Source organism: Heloderma suspectum, chromosome 5, assembly GCF_057233095.1.
Source record: "Heloderma suspectum isolate Gila_16-S chromosome 5, 16-S_ref, whole genome shotgun sequence".
In the NCBI taxonomy this organism is placed as follows: domain Eukaryota; kingdom Metazoa; phylum Chordata; class Lepidosauria; order Squamata; family Helodermatidae; genus Heloderma; species Heloderma suspectum.
Window position 1 is genome coordinate 91,181,867 of NC_139462.1, and position 20,882 is coordinate 91,202,748.

General features: G+C 42.0%; 1 protein-coding gene and 1 pseudogene across 1 annotated transcript in view; both read right to left on the reverse strand.

Moving 5' to 3' along the window:
• The window catches only part of PDGFRL (platelet derived growth factor receptor like), a 46,240-nt gene that overhangs the window by 12,437 nt on the left and 12,921 nt on the right, over window positions 1-20,882 (reverse strand). Inside the window, exon 3 of the mRNA XM_084856664.1 lies at window positions 8,579-8,730. Coding sequence (XP_084712790.1) covers window positions 8,579-8,730 — 152 coding nt within the window. The remainder of the gene's footprint in view (window positions 1-8,578; window positions 8,731-20,882) is intronic.
• On the reverse strand, window positions 2,172-6,822 carry LOC146344115 (uncharacterized; annotated as a pseudogene).

Genomic DNA, 20,882 nt, shown 5'->3' on the forward strand with positions numbered 1-20,882 from the left:
ATAATCTACAATTTAGCCTCAATTTTTTCCTCTGTGGGTAATGGGGTTGCAGCCTGGGCTAGTCTCCAGTAAAGTGTACCTTCTCCCCATCCCCACCCCACATACTTAGTCTCTGATTACATGAGGATAGCATTACAGGAGCATGATTGATTGCATAAGCTTACCCAAACACTGCAGTCCTAACATTTTGAGTAAACTGCCCTAAAAACTGAACATGTAAGATTTTTCAAAATTGTTCACCTAGTAGGAGTACTGTGCATGAAGGAGGACAGAACCCTAATTACATTTGCTGTTCACTCTGCCTTAATGGACCCCCTAGGTATCTTTTAAGGAGAATTATAAGATTTAGGTTTGGTCTGGATGATCTCCTGGAGGTCCCTTCGAACCCTGTCATTCTGTGAATGTAACAAGGAGAGGGTTAACTAATTAAAGCTACTGGGCATGAATGTACTTCCCCTCTTCCCCACAGTAAGGAATGTGGTTTGGCAGAATCTTGCCCAGGTATGTCTGTGTGTTAACCAAATGGTTATCCACTTGGAGTGGACAAGGAATGACTCAGGATCCCCCTCCCTTAAGAAAGAACAGGTTGCTTACCTGTAACTGTGGTTCTTCAAGTAGTCATCTGTGCATTATGGGCCTGCACGGAGCTTCAATTTGGGAAACTTCTAAAGCTGAAAAAGTTTTGGTGGGAACCCTCCCCCACAGTCCCAGTGCACATGTCCAGGCAGGTTCCACCTATTCCCTCAGCTTGATGAGACCCAAATGCGGCCTCAAAACCAAGAGGGAGGATGTCACTTCGGTACCAAGAAAAAACACAATAGTCGTGACACTGAAGCGGGGACAGTGGATGGGTTGTGTGAATGCACAGATGACCACTTGAAGAACCACAGTTACCGGTGAGCAACCTGTCCTTCTTCATGGTCTCTGTGCATCATACATATGAGTGAGTAGCAAGCTCACTTACCTGAGGTGGGTTGGTGTCCTAATGTAGTACTGATGAAAGAACAGCAAAACCAAAGGAACAGTCTGCTTGAGACCTCACATCCAGGTGATAATGCTGCATGAACATCGATGGGTTGTCCAGGTGTCAGCACAGCACAGCTCCAGAATGGAGACACCATTGTCAAATGCTACCAACATTGCCATGGCCCTCGTAGAATGCGCTGTCCCCTTACCCAAATCTAGGTTCACCAGTTGGTAGGCGAGGGTAATGGTCTGAATGGCTCAGGAAGGCAGTCTCTGAGCCAACACTGGGAGGCCCTTTCTTCTTCCCCCATAGCACACAAAAAGTCCTAGTGATTTGGGAAAACCTTCTGTTCTAGATTTATAGAAGGCCAATGCCCTTCTCACATCCAAAGCATGCAATCTAGATTCGAAACCCAACATTGGGGATAGAAAGAAAGGAGGTAGGACAATGTCCTGGTTAACATGAAAAGCCAAAACTACCTTTGGTAAGAACTGCACATCTGGGTGAAGTACAACTTTATCTCTGTGGAATTCCATGTAAGGGTCATCCACCCTAAGAGCTGCTAACTTACTAGCCCGACGAGCAGAAGTTATTGCTACTAAAAAGGCCATCTTCCATGATAATAGATGGAAGTCCACTGTTGCAAGAGGCTCAAAAGGCTTAACTGTCAGAGCCTGGAGATCTACTGACAGACTCCAAGTCGGAATCGAAGCTTTAACAGGAGGCCAGAGTTTTCATATTCCGCAAAGCAACGGCCAAGTATGAGGGTGTGAAAAAACAGAAAACCCTTATATTGGTGCATGCAATGCTGAAATAGCTGCCAGGTAAACTTTAATAGATGAGAGTTTAAGGCCCTTTTCAGATAAGGACAACAAGAACTGCAAAACTGGAGGGAGAGGACAGGTAACTGGGTCTAACCCTTCTGAAATCACAAATCCCCCCCTCCAATTTTCCCACTTAAGAGCATAAGGGCATCTGGTCACTGGCTTCCTAGCCACCTCTAAGACTGATTGGATCGGCTCCGAAAACTGTGACAGGTCTTGCAGGTTTGGAGCCTCCATGCTGTCAACCCCAACGTTCCAAGATCGGGATGCTGGATGCAGCTGTCTCGCTGGTACAGGAGAGAGCTAGTCCCATTGGAAGTCGGACATACTGCCGCTGACACCACCGAAGTATTTGTTTATTTATTATTTATTTATTTCATTTATATACCACCCAATAGCCAAAGCCAAAGTAATGGAGCGAACCAACCCTACCTTGGCCACCATGGGTTGATGATTATGCAGTCCGTGTTGTCATCCAGAATCTTCGACAGCACATGAGTTAGCAGTGGAATCGGTGGAAAAAGGAAGTAAAACCCCTGGTTCCAACTCAGAAGGAAGGCATCCCTCCATGAGGCTTGACCTTTGCCTGCTCTGCTGCAATAATTCTCATACACTCTGTTTTCCTCTGTTGCAAACAAGTCTATCATGGGGTTTCCCCAATGACTGAACAGGCTCTGTACCACTTCGGGGTGGAGCTGCCACTCATGCAATGCTCAATACGAGCAGCTTAAATGTTCGGCTAGGACGTTGTCTGATCCTGCCACATGTACTGCTATCAGGGAGATTCCCTTCGCAATGCACCATTCGAAGATGTCTACTCGAAGATGCCTTATTAAAGGGGGGATTTCGTTCCCCCTTGCTTGTTCAGATAATAAACCACAGTTGTGTTGTCAGATGAGACCTGCACAACCCTGCTGCAAACATCCACCTCAAAAGCCTTCAGTGCTTTCTGAACTCCAAGCTACTTGAGGAAGCTGATATGCTTGCCCTTTTCCGATTCCATCCAGAGACCTTGTACTTTGAGGGACCCGCAACGCACTCCCCCATCCCAGTAGGGACACATCTGTCATGAGCAGCCTGGAAGGTGATGCCCAATGGAAAGGCAGTCAGGAAAGAAGATGACAGAGGGACATCCACCACCTAAGCGACTCTCAAATCCTCCCGGGTAGCCGAAGGCGAGCGTGCCTTTCATTGTCTGAAGGATCAGGCACCTTGTTGAACCATAGCTGGAGGCTTCTCATTTGAAGACAGGCAAATGGGACTACCACACTCATAGCCACCATTAATCCAAGTAGCCTCTGGATAGAAAAGGTGGTTACAGTACCAAAGTGAAGGACTTCTCTTACTGAGGCTACGAGCGCGTCTGCTTGATTCCGTGGGAGAAAAGCGCAACCCTGAGTGGAGTCCAAAACTGTGCCTATAAACTGAATAGTTTGGCTCAGTTCCATGGAAGACTTTTGAATATTTATGTAGAGGCCAAGGGCATCTAGGAGATCGCAGGTGAGAGACAGTGAGCGAAGAATGGCCTGTTGCAAAGGTGCCAATATGAGCCAATCATCGATGTAAGGAAAGAGAGTCACTCCCTGCAACCAGAGATGAGCACATACCACTGCTATGCACTTCATAAAGACTCTTGGTGCTGTGGAGAGACCAAAGGGGAGGACATGGAACTGGTATGCCAGCGTCCCAAAGGCAAAACAAAGATAACATTGACCTGACTTTTCAATCGCTATGTGGAAATATGTGTCCTTGAGGTTAACCAATGCAAACCAGTCACCCCTCTGAAGCAGTGGTAGTATGGTCATACAGAATTTCCTTGGTGTAATAAAGAAATTCATGTCTCGTAGATTCAGGATGGGGTGGAGCCCTCCATCCCTCTTCAGAATGGTAAAGTATTCAGAATAAAGGCCCTGGAGAAGTTGATGAATTGGCACTGGTTGGATCGCACCCCTCCCCAGTAGCAAGGCTACCTCTGCTTCTAAGACATCCAATGGTGGTGTTGGCCAGACTGTACTGAAGCGGGGGGCGGGGGAGCGCATCGAACTCGATCCTGTATCCTCTGCTGATTATTGATAGCACCCAAGAATCTGACGTGATTTGTGTCCATGCTGGGAAAAACTGAGAAAGATGAGTCCCAAAAACTTGAAGAGTGGCTGGTGTCTGAAGACACATCATTCCTGAGTCAAAGATTATTTTTACATCCAGGCTCAGACTTGCGATGAGTTGAATGGAACTCTGATGAAGTATACTGTTGCCTCAAAACAGAGGGATGCTGACTTTGCTGCTGCCTCTGGTATCATTTGCCCTGTTGCCTCTGTTGTTGGAAACCGGGGTGCCAAAAGCAGCGATGAGGCTTGAATTAAGGTTGAACAAGTCCCATCTTTTTGGCCATAGCCTTCGCTTTTTGGACGTCCATAGCTTTGTCCGTGGTCTCATTAAATAGACCAGCACCGTCAAATGGGAGATCCTCAATATGGGATCTAGCTTCTTGAGACAATCCTGCTGATCTAAGCCAGGCATGTCTCCTAAGAGCAACTGCACTGATCATAGCCTTCACTCTGTAATCCAACTGATGACATGCGGTGTTGATCTGTTGCCTTGCCACTTGGGTCACTTCAGCCTGGAACACCATGGCTAGTTCTCTTTGATGATCAGGTAAGTGGTTACAAAGCAATCCCATTGTCTTCCACAAAAACATTTGATACCTCACAATCGTTGCCTGATAGTTGGCGACTCTGAAGCTTAAAGCTGCAGATGAATAAATCCTGCAGCACATGAGATCCAATCTACGCTCCTCTTTATCCACTGGAGCAGAATGTTGCTTGTGGGAATGACTTTGTGCGGATTCAACAATTACAAAATTAGGGTGTGGATATGTGAAAAAAATTCAGCATCCTTTTCCAACACTCTATACATGCTCTCCAGCCTTTTTTTTTAATATATTTTTATTTATTTTATCTTTATAAATGAAATAAACTACCAAAATTACCAACAACCTGATCAATACTTCAATTTCCCAACAATACAATATTCTGATGAGGACACACAATAACAAAGAGAGAAGGAAAAAGGGGGGGGGAAAGGGAGGAGGAAAGGAAGTGAAGAAAAAAGAAGAAAATTCTTTCCCCTTCCCTCCCCCTCTCCCTCTCCCTCCTCCTTAAGGAATTGAGTTTAAACTCCAATACCCCCTGGGCATTTTTAAAAATATTTTTTAAAATAGAATATTTTTAAAAATAGAATAGATGCCATTCATTTTAAAAACTATTTCTATAACCTTAACAATCTTAGAGTTTAGTAAACAACCTTACATTTCTATATCATATCATCAATCTATATCAAAGAAACAGGTCTACAATTCATTCCCAAAAACCTATATTATTAGTAATAATAATGTTCATATATATATATATATATATATATATATATATTATAATAATAAAACTTAATATAAACCTTCAACAATCAGTAATATATTTTATACTATATATATTAGCTATTTTGAAATTTAAAATATCAAGAAAAGCAAGAAAAAATAAAAAATAAAAGAGAGTAAACAAATATACATATAATCATTTATCTTCTGAGCTAGCCTGGATCATGTAGACTAAACACAAGCAGTTAACAAAGCTTGTTTAAAGATTCCAGTTCATGGGGTTTTAACAGAATTCTCACGCATTTTTATGTTCAGCCATACCTCCACCATTTCATGAGTTAGAAGCTTCTTCATCTGACCTTCAGACACAATACAAAGTGTAGCAGGATATTTTAAGTAATATTGTAAGTTCATTTGTTTTGCCATATTTTTTGCTTTGATAAATTGCCTTCTTTTATTCACCACCTCTTTGATGTAGTCTGGAAATAACATAACTTTATCTTGTTTCCAGGAAAGGCTTCCACCCTCTCTTGCCAAACGCAGGATATATTCTTTGTGGAGACTTTTACAAATTGAGCTATGATCGTGTAATCAGTCCCTTTAGCATTTGGCACATGCAATGCCTGCTCAATATCAAGTAAATAATCTGATGGGATAGGGAGTATCTCATGCAAAAGTTTATCCACAAAAATAGGCAATTTTACATCATTAGACAAATTTTTAATCCCAATAATACGTACATTGGATCTCCTCGTAAAGGCCTCCAGTTGGGAAATTCTATCAGAGATATTTTTAAAACAAATGTGTATCATAGTTTCATTTCCTGCCACTTGGTCTTCAAGCTCATTAATTTTCATCTCCATTTTTTGCCGTGACGCATTAATTAAATCTACAGCTCCTTGCAAGGCAGTGATGGAATTTTGGATTAAATCCAACCTTTTGACTTGCTCCGTAAATTGCAAAGATAAAGTCTTTATCAGAGTAAATAATTCCCCTAAATTTTCTGTTCTCGAAACATTTGACACAGGAGGTGCAGGGGGAGTTGATGCCAGCTCCTTTCTTCTCCTCGGCGCAGACATGTTTTTCTCAAACAGATCTTACAGGTCCTCAGATGTTCTCAAATATTGTTAACATTTCTTAAATCATCCCTCAGAAGTTGTTGATATTTCTTAAAGCATATATTATTATGGAACACATCAGCCCTGTTTTCTCGTATGAAATAGGAGTCTCAGTACAGCTTTTTGCGTTGGTAAAGCTCTGGGGAGATAATCCTGGAATCCACACCCCCCCCCACTCATGAGGGATACCTTTCTCCAAGATGTTATCCAGAGCTATCTTGCCTTGCCCCCCCTTTAATTCCAGGGGGGAGATGAAAAGGTTTTTCAACCTTTTAAAAAGCTGTTTGAGAAAGCTCCCACGGAGAACCCGTCGGAAGCTACCAGAGCGATATCGGTCCCAACCGGAAGTCCGCTCTCCAACCTTTTCGAAGTAGGTGTCATAGATGCTGGTGTCTTCCACAATTGTTTAACAATTCGCAGCAACACTGCTAAAAAGGGGATAGCAACTGGCATTGATGCATCAACATTAACAACGTCAAACACCGGGTCCTTCAGGCGTTCGATGGGTTGCTGCATTTCTGTTCCCAAAGATTGTGCCATTCCCAGGATTTGCTTGGAAAAATGGCCCAGATCTTCCAAAGGTGAAATAGGGTCTTGTGATCCTACTGCTCCGTCCAGTGATGAGATCGATGGAGCAACCAAAGAATATGAGTCAGAGTCAGACTGATAGCCATCGGTAGCAGAATATGGGGACGTCACTTGTCAAGAAGGGACATCCTCCTCTCGCACTTCAGAACACGAAGGCTGTGCCGCCCTCAGCGGTAATGGCAGTGGCATCTGCTGAAGTGGTTCTAGGTCATCCGTGCATCGGGAATGGGGCACTGTCTCTGGTGGGGGACACGATAAAGTCGTGGTTGGAATAGATGTCAGTGTGGGCCCATATCCATATAGGGGCAGAAAAGATTGTCTTGTCTATGCCTCCAATCACCCCAATACTACATCGGTCTGGGAGGGAGCGACCACTCCAAGCGCCTATCCCAATCTGACATCAGCAATCAAGATCGATGTCGAGGACGGGGTGCATAAGCAGGTTCCAGTCTACAGTCCCAAGGGTGGTAGAACAAAGACCTGGAATCAGGTGACTCCTGGAGTCGAGGTAAGTACGGAGGTAGTTGGAGGGTTAGATCCTGTCCTCTGTCACGGGGTGGAATTGGATTCCTAATTACACCCTCACACATCGAGGCCATTTGTACAAGGTTGATCCTCAGCATCAACACATCCTCCATCTCCGGTCTCGGTACCAACACCTCAGATCTCGTCGGTATCAGCGAGTTTAACAACGGAGAGGGTGGAGGAAGATCTCACAGATGCTCCGAATGCGATTTTCTCTCGTCTTTCCCCTTTTTCTTTTTCTCCCAGTCTGCAGTCTTAGGCATCCAAGCATTCTTTGACCATTTCTTAGCTGTAGACAGTGCTAGAGATCTCCCTGGAGAATGTGGCTTCTCTGTCCTGCCCATGGCTAGAGCTGGCATGGAGGGAAAGGCGGAGGGTTGCACGTTCTCAGACCTGTCTCCAGTGTGAGTAGCTTTCACAGAGACAGACAGCTGTGCCACTGGGGTTTTATGGGTTTTAAAAGCAGCCAATGCCCCTTTCCAAAGTTCTGCTCTCAGTGTCTTGGCACGGTTTCTGCGGGTTGGCTTGGAAAAACCCTGACAGAAAGGACACGTCTCTATCACATGCCCCTCTCCGAGGCAACAAAGACAGAGGGGGTGCCCATCTGAAGGTGGCAACTTACTCCCACACTGCGAGCGCTTCAAAAGGATGCCTTCAAGACCACATACCCTGAGGCGAACAGTGCACAATCAAGGGATCACTCTCTCCCGAAAGGAAAAATAATGCCAAAATAAAATGCACCTGAAAAGATGAAAGAATGATAGAAGATGAAGACAGAATAAAATCTCAGCTAAATACCAAAAAAATGCAGTCCAATAACGAACGAAGTTTCCCAACAAGGCACCACAGTTGGTGGTCGAAGAACTGAGGGAACAGGCAGGAACCTGCCTGGACATGGGCACTGGGACAGTGTGGGAGGGTTCCAGCCAAAACTTTCTCAGCTTTGGAAGTTTCCCAAATTGAGGCTCTGTGCAGGCACACAGCCCATATGTGTGATGCACAGAGACCACAGAAAAGAACATGCTAATTCAACCTATGTAAATGCAAAGATCTGTTGTTGCAGCTGAGACAGTCTGAGGGAAGATCAAAGCTGGGGAATCGGGATACTGTGAAATACCGAGATGGAAAAATAGAAATTACCTTCTTTCATAATAACTCTGAGATGACCGATCCAATCCATTACCTGCAAAAAAGATGTACGTTGAGCCTGTTTTTGATTCATCCTTCTTGCAATTGTACTCATTGCATAGCAGTAACCAGCAGCTGTATTCACCAGTATCTGCCACAGTGGAATTTCCCAGGATCAGCTGACCATATCTGTCATGTTGCTTGATGCTAGTAAGAACAAAGACAAAGCACAACCAAACTCAGCTTGTGCTGGTTTTATACTCTCCTATTACTTGGTTTCATTATTTGGATTTTCTCTCTATTTCATTTTCACACCTCTCTGTTCATCAGGAATCACATAAAAAGGTGAAACAAAATTTTGCTTAAAAGTCATGATGTATGGCCATCTTTTAGGGGTAGATCATAGAATCATAGGGTTGGAAGGCACCTACAAGACCATCGAGTCCAACCCCCTGCTCAATGCAGGAAGCCTGATTCCCAGGCGGTCTCCCATCCAAGTACTAACCAGGGCTGACCCTGTTTAGCTTCTGAGATCAGATAAGATCAGGCACATCCAGCCCTTTGCTCGGTTTCAGCCTTTATGAACATTAATGTTTTCAATATTTCCTCTGGGAACAGAAGGACTATAGAAGAATCTTCTATTCTTCTGTAACCCTTCATGAAATATTTACATGAGGGTTTCAGTGTTAGGAGTAACAAATTTCCCGCATCCTTTGAAAGAGCTTATCTTGAGTGATATTTCACATAAGTATTCCATGAGTATTTCAGTCAGACTTTCAGAAAAACTGAGGATTTTCCCAAAAATGTGTTTTTTATTCCATACTTGTTTTTCAACACACTAATTCATCCTTAGAACAATCATGAAAGATAAGTGGGTCAAAAGACTAACAATGGGTCAGCAGCCCAGCTGAGGGGTGGTCCCCAGACAGCAGGGGTTAGAGTAATTCAAAGAAAAGAGGGTTAAAATTTTTTTTTCCAAATGCTTCCCCACATATCTTGAAGATGGGAAGTGCATGCTGGAGGAGAAAAAGGAAACACAGGTATTGCCATTCCACTAGAGCTTTTATTTTATCTTTGAACCTCAGTCCAAGGGGGCTTGGTAGCAGCCATCTGATTAATATTTCACATCAGCCTGTTGTCATTTGAACACCCTTTTGTGGAACTAGCTGAAAAGTGAGTAACTCCATTGTAGCTTATGATAACATGCCTGCAAAACAAATGGTAATGTTGAATATTGAACATCTACAGTACTGACAAGTAGTTGTGCCTGAAGAATTTTGACTCCATGAGTTAACAGTCTGCTAAATATGTGACTAGGGGGCCCATCGGATGAGACAAATTAAGGTCAGCATTAATTAATTCACTATACTGTTTGATCTGCTAAACTCTACTTATAAGTTATCCAGCAATTAATGTCAATTTCTTGGTGAAGAATCCAACTTTTTCAACATACATAAAATCGGGTTGTGCTGTAAAAACTGTACTATAGTAATTATTTATTTTATTTATTTATATTTAATTTTGTTTATTACAATCTCCTCCCATTCTATCTTTTCGTAAATGGATGAAACATGTTTAACATATATTTGAATTGGAACAATAGCGGTCTTCCAGGATAACAGCTGCTGCTTCTAAGAAAGAGAGAAAAATGAATAGCTGGAACACCTGTCCAGATTTCACTGTTCATTCCTGAGCTTTATATATCTATAAAGACTTTGCAATAATATATTGGCTGGTGGTAACCTGTGGTCCTCCAGATGTAGCTGAATTCCAGCTCGCATCAGCACTAACCAGTATGGCCAATGGTCTGGGTCAATGGGAGTTGTATTCCAGCATTTGGATGACGATAGGTTCCCCATTCCTGTTCTAAAGTATCCTCAAAATTACCAGTACTACATTCCTACCCTTCATTTCCTTACCCTGCCCTTTGCAGATTAGGATTCTATCTAACCTTTTTCTCTTTTATATATGAAACTGATGTTATTTGCTCATGATACCTTTGGATAAGATGGGCTTAATTTGACATAATAGAACAATATTTTTTTATTTATTTATTACATTTCTATAATGTTCAATAGCCAGAGCTCTCTGGGCAGTTCACAAATTCTATCCCATACATTAGCTGTAGTACTGTATCATTTTTTAGTTCGAAGTAAATATCCACAGCCATGGCAAGGGTAATTTAGGGCACAATCCTATGCATGTTTAGACAGAAAAATGTCCTACAATTCCCATCATGCCCCAGCCAGCATGGCTGTCTGAAAGAATACTGGTAGTTATAGGACTTTTTTCTGTTTAAACATGCATAGGGTTGCACCTTTAGTGAAGCAAGGAGGCGAACACATATTGCCAAGAATAGTCCAAATAATATTGGGAACATTCTGGCAGAAATTAATTAAAATGAAGCCTATTGAAATCAAAGGGAGTTAAATTAGTCCCAAGTAATGTCACTCCATTCCTTTAAATTGTATGTAGTCATGAGTAATATTTGTTGGATTGTGACTTAATTGTTTAAAGGTCACCAATGAATGGTGCTGTTTGTGGAAATCTATTGGTTCAATCCATCTCTGAAGTCAACCTATTCACTTCAAGGATAATACCAGTTTTAGAAGTCTGCCAGCAGGGGCAAGGAGACATGACATTATAAAGAACCTATACCTCCTATCAGTAGGAAAACCACTTTCCTCCTAATTTCTTTGTAATTTGTTCCAATCTTAGTAACACAATCCAGATCCCAGACCTTACACATGTTATATTTTGGCAAATAGGGAGTGGAGCCCAAATGTCTGCCTCTTATCTTGGCTTTCTTATACACTATATGTGGGTGGCTAGTGGAATGTTTTGATTATCAGATTTAATAGAGTACAAGACCAGTACCTTCCCTGACAATCCTTATTGTATCCCTAGAGAGGCTGAATAATTAGCACTTTCAACTAGTATGATCTCATCCACAGTCCTTTTTCCCCACATCTACACTGGTGCAGTTTATTTATCCAAAGCAATTCTGGATAACCCTCCTGGCAGGCCAGAGAAATAACAGTACCACCTCAACTGCTGGTTGTCCACACAGAGGAAAGTTGTCCAAAAATTTACACAACCCAGGATTTCCTTTTGGAGTATTACTTCCCACAAAAAACCTAATCAGCAGTACACCAGAACCACCTATACACACATACCAATATATTATATATGAAGGCCAGTGTGCATTTATAGAAAATGTATGCAAGAACTATGCAAATGCCAAGTTCATTTGTGGTGAGACTTACAAAAATAATTGAAATCGCAGCTTAATTTTTTTTTAAGTAAGTTCCTAAAGAGTGAAAAATACCTAGTGAAGTCTCAGACGTCAGATTGGAATGAGTAGGGTTTCCAGTGGCAAAATGCAGGATCTCAAAGCCCTGCACAATTCTTTGTCCCTCCCAGTGACTAGCTGAAGCAGAGGATGTTATGCAAAACAAACACGTAAATATGCTTAATTTGCATAATTTATAAATATTGTAGAATTCTGGGTTTTTTTTCTTGGCATAGAAATTTTCATGTTGATTTTTTAACGCACAACATGCAGCCCTGACTATAAGCAATTCCCAGTAAACATCAGTGGCTACCAGTGGTTTTATATCTAAATCATTTGCAGCCCAATGCCGGGTTGGATGAATCAGAGGTCGGAATTAAGATTGCTGGGAGAATTATCAACAACCTCCGATATGCAGACGATACCACCCTAATGGCAGAAAGCGAACAGGATCTAAAGAGCCTCTTGTTGAGGGTGAAAGAGGAGAGTGCAAAAGCTGGTTTGAAACTCACCATTAAGAAAACTAAGATCATGGCATCTGGCCCTATCACTTCCTGGCATATAGAAGGGGAAGAAATGGAAGCAGTGACAGATTTTACCTTCTTGGGCTCCAAGATCACTGCAGACGGTGACTGTAGCCATGAAATTAAAAGACGCTTGCTCCTTGGGAGGAAAGCTATGGCAAACCTAGACAGCATAGTAAGAAGCAGAGACATCACCTTGCTGACAAAGGTCCGTCTAATCAAAGCTATCGTTTTCCCAGTAGTAATGTATGGCTGTGAGAGCTGGACTCTAAGGAAGGCTGAGCGCCAAAGAATTGATGCTTTTGAACTGTGGTGCTGGAGAAGACTCTTACGAGTTCCCTGGACTGCAAGGAGGTCAAATCAGTCAATCCTAAAGGAAATCAACCCTGACTGCTGGGAAGACCCTGATGCTGGGAAAGACTGAAGGCAAAAGGAGAAGGGGACGGCAGAGGATGAGATGGCTAGATAGCATCACGGATGCAATGAATATGAACTTGAGCACGCTCCGGGAGAGAGCGCAGGACAGGAAGGCCTGGCGTGCTATGGTCCATGGGGTCACGAAGAGTCGGACACGACTGAACAACAACAACAACCTATGTATATTTACTTGGAGGGACCCAAATCAGTGTGGTGGAGGGCAGAGTTAATGTGAAAAGGGTAGCATCTATCAGATTTTTCGTTCAAAATGTTCTAGCTGTATTAATCCCAGAATAAGGAATAGTGTATGGCAGATATTTAAGTACTGAACTGTGTTTCTATTGATGAATACAAAACCAGTTTCAATAGAGATCTTAGTTCATTAGAACAGCCTGTAACCCCCTGCTGATTAATCCATTGTATATGCAACTGTCTAGTGATTAGGCCACTCTCCACTTTAAATGACAATAGCTCAGTTCAGAATTTCTTGTGATGCCAACACAGGGCCAGATGGTCCTGCTGTGCTGGCATTACAAGAATACTGTCTGCTAGGGACTTACTGTCCTTTGCCCCTCCTTGAGAAGGCATGGGATTGGGTGCAAGTTCTCTCTCCTGCAACTCAGCAGCATGGATACAGAGACACATTTGTGCTTTTGAATGAGTAAGCAAAGTGTCTCTCCATGTGTGGAGAATTAATCTCCTATGCATTCTCTCTAGTAGATCAACTTTTGTGTCATAGTCTAAAACCCTTGACGGAAGCATTCTTCCTGGTAATCAATTGTGTGTACATCAAAAACTTGCATATTTATAAAGGCAAGCTGGAATAATAAGGGGTATTCCCCCTGATCTGTTTTCTGTGCCCTAGACTTATTTACATCCAGCAAATTCTCTTAATGGGTAATGTATTTAATTTATCAAAACGTAGTATGTACAACAGGTTCTGAAAAACAGGTTTGCAATTTTCAGGCTAATTCCTTTCTCAATGTAAGTATATCTCTAGATAGATGCAACCTAGTAAAAGATGCAACCTAGTAAAACATGACAAGTGCCAGAAACTGCTCCAATTGTAGTCCTTGGATTAGAACCAGATTTAGTTGTTCTTAAAGTAGACCCACAAAAATGGGACTAAACTTTTTAAAAATGAAAATTTTAAAACATGGGTGATCAAGAATTTTCATTGCAGTGACAGCCCACCAAAGCAAAACAAACAAATCAAACAGCAAAAATATATATCATTGTATCCTTTTTTATTTCAGTCATGAATAAATGAATAGAAGATGACGAAGGCAAAAGGAATAGTACTCATATGGAGAATCAAGATGGGGCAGGAGAACAAAATTAATCCTAAACTATTAATATATGCCAAACGGTGTGGCTTTGTGTACACACACTGTTGATGCCACTACTGACAGGAAATAGTCATCAAACAACTGGAGATGCTGGCAAGAACAACTTTGGTGTACCAGTTTAGCAGTGTTTAGAAGAATCATACATGGAAGATAACCCTTGAAATAATAGCTTTACATCCCAGCCAAACAAATGAAACAAATGGCCCACATTATAGTCATAAAGATTCATGGCCACTTGTTCAGGCATGTTCACAAATACCACTGGAAGAGAATGCCAGCAGTAGTAACATGAGATCAGTTCATAACTTACTTATTTATTATGCTATTTATTTATTACGCTATTTATTTATTACATTTATATCTCGCCTTTTTTCCTCCTTAAGAAACCCAAGGCAGCATACATAATCCTCCTCCTCCTCCATTTGATCCTCACAACAATCCTGTGAGGTCGGTTGGGCTGAGTCTGTGACTGGCCCAAAATTACCCAGTGAGCTTCCATGGCCAAGTGGGGACTAGAACCTGGATCTCCCCAGTACAACACTCTAGCCACTACACCACACTGGCTCTCTTATGAACTTAACATGTCATATATTCAAAGGCTAAAGCTAGTGGAGCATATATTAAATGCCATATAGCTGAATATGGTTATGCATCTATGTTTCTGAGGGCTATCCAGTTCTTCAAAGACCAAGTCTACAGCTGAATGGCTGATTTGCAAGATGAACATCATGTGTTTGCCACCAATCTCGATTATTTATTCAAACGATATGTGCAAGTAATTGTTGAAGTAAAATCATACAACAGCTACCTGAAGAGCATCCCATGATGAAGTACTAGAGGTCTATCTTGAATGAGATGAAACCAAAACAATAAGGTTTCACCCTCACTGGCTCTCAAATTATGGCAGAGAAGGTACTTACAAACAGAGTGTTTAAACAGTTCTTGATAAGGCAGTTTGAAGATGAGGTAAAGTTCTCAGTGCTGAGAGAAGAAACAGACCAGAGATGTTGTTAGGGCTATCAGTTCCCGCAAAAGAAATAGCTAGTTACATCAGATCAACTCATACTCTTCAGAACAGTCCACTGCTGCTTGTCACCATAATGAAGACAAAACCGAAGATGGCAACATTAGTGATGAAAGTGACTATGAGCTTGATGAGAGCAAATTAAAATCTTACAGTTTGTTTGAGGCTTAAAATCACGTTATTTTTACACAACCAAAGGAAATATACACCATTTCATGTAACGAACATTCCAATTATCCACAAGACCTGCAATAGCAGGACACTGATAACCTACTTTAACCATCAAGAATGGTGTGTCAGCTACGACAAAGTTCTGCAGCACCACAGTAATATCCCTCTACCAAGTAATTTCAGTGCTGACATGCTCAGCCTTGATGTTTTCTATAATTTCAGCAATGAGGAAGGGACTTTTAAGTATTGATGGGACCGATGTTAATTTATCACTCTTATAAGCTAGAGAATTCTAAAAATAAAACCATAAAGCCAAGCTATCTGAAATTATAGTTCATAATAGTTCCAAATCATTCAATCTGAGCTACCTTTTCCGAAATGCAGACTTTTCATATACCATCTGCAAGATGAATACCTTGTGGCAAGAGATCTACATGTCATGAATGGGGGGATGACAGGAAGATTGAATTGAAAAATATGGTGTGGAGCCTATTAAAGTTTAATCTGTCTGATAGATTCTATCATATATGCCTTGACAACGTACCTGAGAGTGCAGTAGGATTTCTCCAAGTTCTTCCACGCCATATCACAGAATATTCAACAGTGTACACATTTCTGAAGTACTCTCAGTATGTGCTGCACCAGCTTATTTGCCTTCTTATGAGGTGGTATTTGTGAATATGTCTCAGCAAGTGGCTATGAGCGTTCATCACTACAGTACAATGTCGGTCATTGTGACAAAGCAAACCCTTATATTCTAAACAGAGCAACAGTGCCCCCTGAAGCACTTACATTTCATCACCACTTTGGGAGTTCATCAATAGGCAAAATTGTACAGTCAGGGCCAGAAATATTGGAGCAAGGATAACAGTTTTGGCAGTTGGCCTCTGTACACCACCACATTGAAGTTGAAAGGAAACACACCTAGATGGGAGCGAAGTCAGGACTTTCAGCTGTAATTCAAGGGGTTTGACAAAAGTGGGGCACTAACCATTCAGGAAGGACAGCCAGTGGCATACACACACACCCATTGTTGGTGGCTCATAAGTAATGGAACGAATGGCTGACAAGCAGCTGCATGGCCAGGTGTGACCTGTTTCCTGGGTACCCCATGACCAATCAAGCAGATAAAAGGCCTGGAGGTGGTTCTGAGTGTTACATTTGCATGTGGTAGCTGTTCACTGGAACTCCCAAGATGAGGTCCAAAGAGGTGTCCATGCGAGTGAAGGAGGCCATCATTAGGATGAGGAAACGAAATAAACCCATCAGAGAGATAGCAAAAACAGTGGGAGTGGCCAATACAACAGTTTGGAACACCCTGAAAAAGAAGGAATTAACTGGCAAGCTCAGCAACAGCAAAAGGCCTGGCAGGCCACAGAAGACAGCTAAAGTGGATGACCACAGAATTCTGCTCACGGTGAAGAGGAACCCTTTCACAACATCTAGCCAGGTCAAGAACGCTCTTGAGGAGGTAGGCATGTCACTGTCAACATCTACAGTCAAGAGATGGCTTTATGAATGTAAATACAGAGGCTTCACAACAAGGTGCAAAGCACTGGTAACGCTCAAGAACTGACAGGCCAGATTAGCCTTTGCCAGCAAACACCTAAAAAAGCCTGCCCAGTTCTGGAATAAGATTCTTTGGACTGATGAGACCAAGATTAACTTGTACCAGAATGATGGGAAGAGAAAAGTATGGAGAAGGAAAGGAACAGCTCCTGATCCAAAGCATACTACATCATCTGTCAAACATGGTGGAGGCAGTGTTATGGCATGGGCATGTATGGCTGCCAATGTAGCCGGGTCACTGGTGTTTATTGATGACCTGACTGCTGAGAAAAGCAGCAGGATGAACTCAGAAGTGTATAGGGCTATACTTTCTGCTCAGATTCAGCCGAATGCTGCCAAACTGATAGGATGCCGCTTCATATTGCAGATGGATAATGACCCAAAACATACAGCAAAAGCTACCCAAGAGTTTCTCTAGGCAAAGAAGTGGGATGTACTTCAATGGCCAAGTCAGTCACCTGATCTCAACCCAGCAGAGCATGTTTTTCATTTACTGAAGACAAGACTGAAGGCAGAAAGACCCACAAACAAGCAGCAGCTGAAGGCAGCTGCAGTAAAGGCCTGGCAAAGCATCTCGAGGGAGGAAACTCAGCATTTGGTCATGTCCATGGGTTCCAGTCTTCAGGCAGTCACTGACTGCAAAGGATTTTCATTCAGGTATTAAAGGCGATCCTTAAGTTTGAAATGATGTTGGTTTGTTCCATTACTTATGAGCCACCAACGATGGGTGTGTGTGTATGCCACTGGCTGTACTTCCTGAATGGTTAGTGCCCCACTTTTGCCAAACCCCTTGAATTACAGCTGAAAGTCCTGACTTCGCTCCCATCTGCGTGTGTTTCCTTTCAACTTCAATGTGGTAGTGTACAGAGGCCAACTGCCAAAACAGTTATCCTTGCTCCAATATTTCTAGCCCTAACTGTATCTCCCCACCCCACCCCATATTAATCTAGAATTTAAGCTCCCTTTCACAATACTACAGGTACCTGGAACCGACTAACCCTTTTGATGTAAAGGTTCAGAGCCATTAGGTAAGTGTACGTAGGCTCTAAAACAACTTCTAATTGGCTGACTGGGCCATTGCCATAGGAATAGAGCTTACCTCACCACTGCACAGAATGACAGTCCGTCCCGGCTAAGGGGCTGGATTTGACTTCACTCAGATTTCCATAAACATGTGAGACCATTCTCAGTCTGCCTTATCCTGGAAACATCTGATCAGGAGTCCAAAAATGCTATCTTTCAGTCAGACAATCCTCTCTGCAAGGAAATCTGCATATGCTCTTAAACCCAAGATTCTACTGAAGCAGGTAACATGTAGTTAGCTAACACAGATTGACTGTATTAATTTTTATTGGGAATGCTGTGAGTGTGTGATTTTTGCCTTCCTTTTCCTTGTTCTTCCATTCCTGCCCCCCTCAAAAACTTCTTATATTTGGACATTTGGCTGCATTGTTTTAAAAGGGAATTTCTCACTAAAACTCTCCCCGTATGTAAGACTTCATGGTTGCTAAATGTTCTTAGGATATTTCATAAGGTTTTGTTCAGTTCTTTGTCTTCTGGGCTTAGGGCAAGTAAATCCATAGCACCGTCCTTTTTATTTTTTCCTAAAGGTAGGCTGAAGGGAAGGGTTCTTGGCAGAAGGGCTTAGAAACTTCCCAAGCAGTTGGACAGACTAGGGTGCACCAGGAACTTTAAACTGATTGGTAGCAGCCTATTGTAATTCTTGGGGTAGAGGCTTGTAAAGAAGGGGATCTACTAATAAGGACATCTCTCTGAAGCAAAACAGTTATCCTACTTAATCTGTCTGGTTGGGCTACAAAGCTATTCTTACAAGGGTTCAATATGTACTACTTGAAATCTGTGGAGTGGCCCACAGCCCTGAAGTTCAACATCCTGGAAAGAGTACAATGTAGGTGCCAGGCAAACCTCTCTGGGGAGTTTGTTCCACAACCGGGGTGCCACAGCAGAAAATGCCCTTTTCCTGGTAGCCACCTGCCTTACTCGTTTTGGCAGGGGCTCCTGGAGAAGGACCCCTGAAGATGATCTTAGGGTCTGGGCAGGCACATATGGGAGAAGGCGACCCTTCAGATACCATGGCCCCAAGCCGTTAGGGCTTTGAATGTTAACACCTGCACTTTGAATTGGGCGCGGAAAGGGACTGGCAGCCAGTGCAACTGGGAAAGTACTGGCATAATATGATCTCGTTGGCCAGTCGCCATTAACAATCCTGTGGCCCTGTTTTGGACCAACTGAAGTTTCTGTACTGTTTTCAAAGGCAGCCCCACATATAATGCACTGCAGTAATCCAGACCCAGTTGTTTTATGCCCATCTCGTGTTGCTGTTTTTAATTATTGAAGTGATATATTTTCTTTTGTTTTTAATTTCATTATTTTTATTGTATTTTTATGTTTTTAATCTGGAAGCCATCTTGGGGACCCTTTTAGGGGTCAAAAAGCAGAGTAGAAATTTTCTTTAAAAATTGCCTCAAATTATTTTTAAACCAAGTTTATATATGTAATAAGCATGATCCTGCCAAAGTGAAACACTTCGATGTGCCCTTGATTTCAGTGGGAGAGTAAAGCACATGGGATGTTGAGGATGCAATCCTATGCACATGATGCCCCATTGACCTGAGTAAATGTATTGTGCTATAAAGCACCCACCCTTAGGTAGATTTCATCCTTTGTGCTTCTCCTTTTCAGTGCAAGCCTCTGAAATAGACCATGCTCTTTAGAGAAAAGAGTCCCTCATTGGTGAGTCTTTCTTGGTTAAGAGAAATCTTGAGTTTATTTTTTTCACCTAGAAGTATAAATAGGTATTCAGATTGGTAACCCATGCTCTAAATCTGGCAGTGCTAAATTAATCAAGTTGTGTAATCAAGGCATTTCAGAAGTCCAGTATTTTTTATTTAAACTTGGAATACAAATGTTTAGACTATACATAGTTTAAGTACTGAAAAATACCAGCCTCTTGATTTCAAACATCATCATTTCCTTTTCAGACTTTATTTATGTCCTCAGATAAAAGTCCTCATTTGAATAAACATCTAGCTTACCTTTATAGTCAAAGCATTTTGGCAGTTCAGTGGACTGTGTCGAAAACTACGCAAACACATATGAAAAGTGAAGCCAGCTGTGCATTTATACAATTATTTATTAATTCCCTCTGAAGGATGGAGAATTGGAGATGCCAACAATATTCCAGCTGAAATCTGCCATCTAGTGGCCTGATATGCTATAGCTCAGATAACTGCAAAATAAAACCCAGATCATTTGGAAAAAGAGAATTATTTATTTATTTATTGCATTTATACCCCGCCTTTTTTCCTCTTGCAAGGAACCCAAGGCAGCTTACATTATCCTCCTCCTCTCCATTTTATCTTCACAACAACAACCCTGTGAGGTAGGTTGGGCTGAGACTGTGTGACTGGCCCAAAGTCACCCAGTGAGCTTCCATGGCTGAGTGGGGACTAGAACCCAGATCTCCCAGCTCCCAGTCCAACACTCTTGCCGCTACACCACACTGGCTTACCATACTGGATCTGCAAGACTAATGGCTTTTCTAGCTTTGGTGTGATAGATGTTCATGCATCTGCATTATTTGTTCCCAGCATCTAGGAGATGTAGTGTTTCTGAAAGAAGTGGCATTTTCTGGCTGTCATGGTTAGTACCCTTACAGACATCTCCTCCATGACATTATTTAACAAAGGACATGTACTTGTAGCAGACACAATGTCCTATGACAATTAATGACATGAGCTAATTGGGTTTTTTAAAAAAATTGTGGTAATAGTAGTTACTTTTCCATGCCTTAAAACTGATACATACCCATTTCTGGATGATTAGAAGTTCTTATATTTAGACATATATTTATATTTAGAGATATATTTAGAGATATATTATCTTTATGCACATAAAGGCAGTAGATGCACTGGAAATCAAAGCCTTCATAGATGCCTGCTTGGCATTTTAGTTTCTTTCTGTGGATATCTTGTTCTCTCAGTAAAAATAAT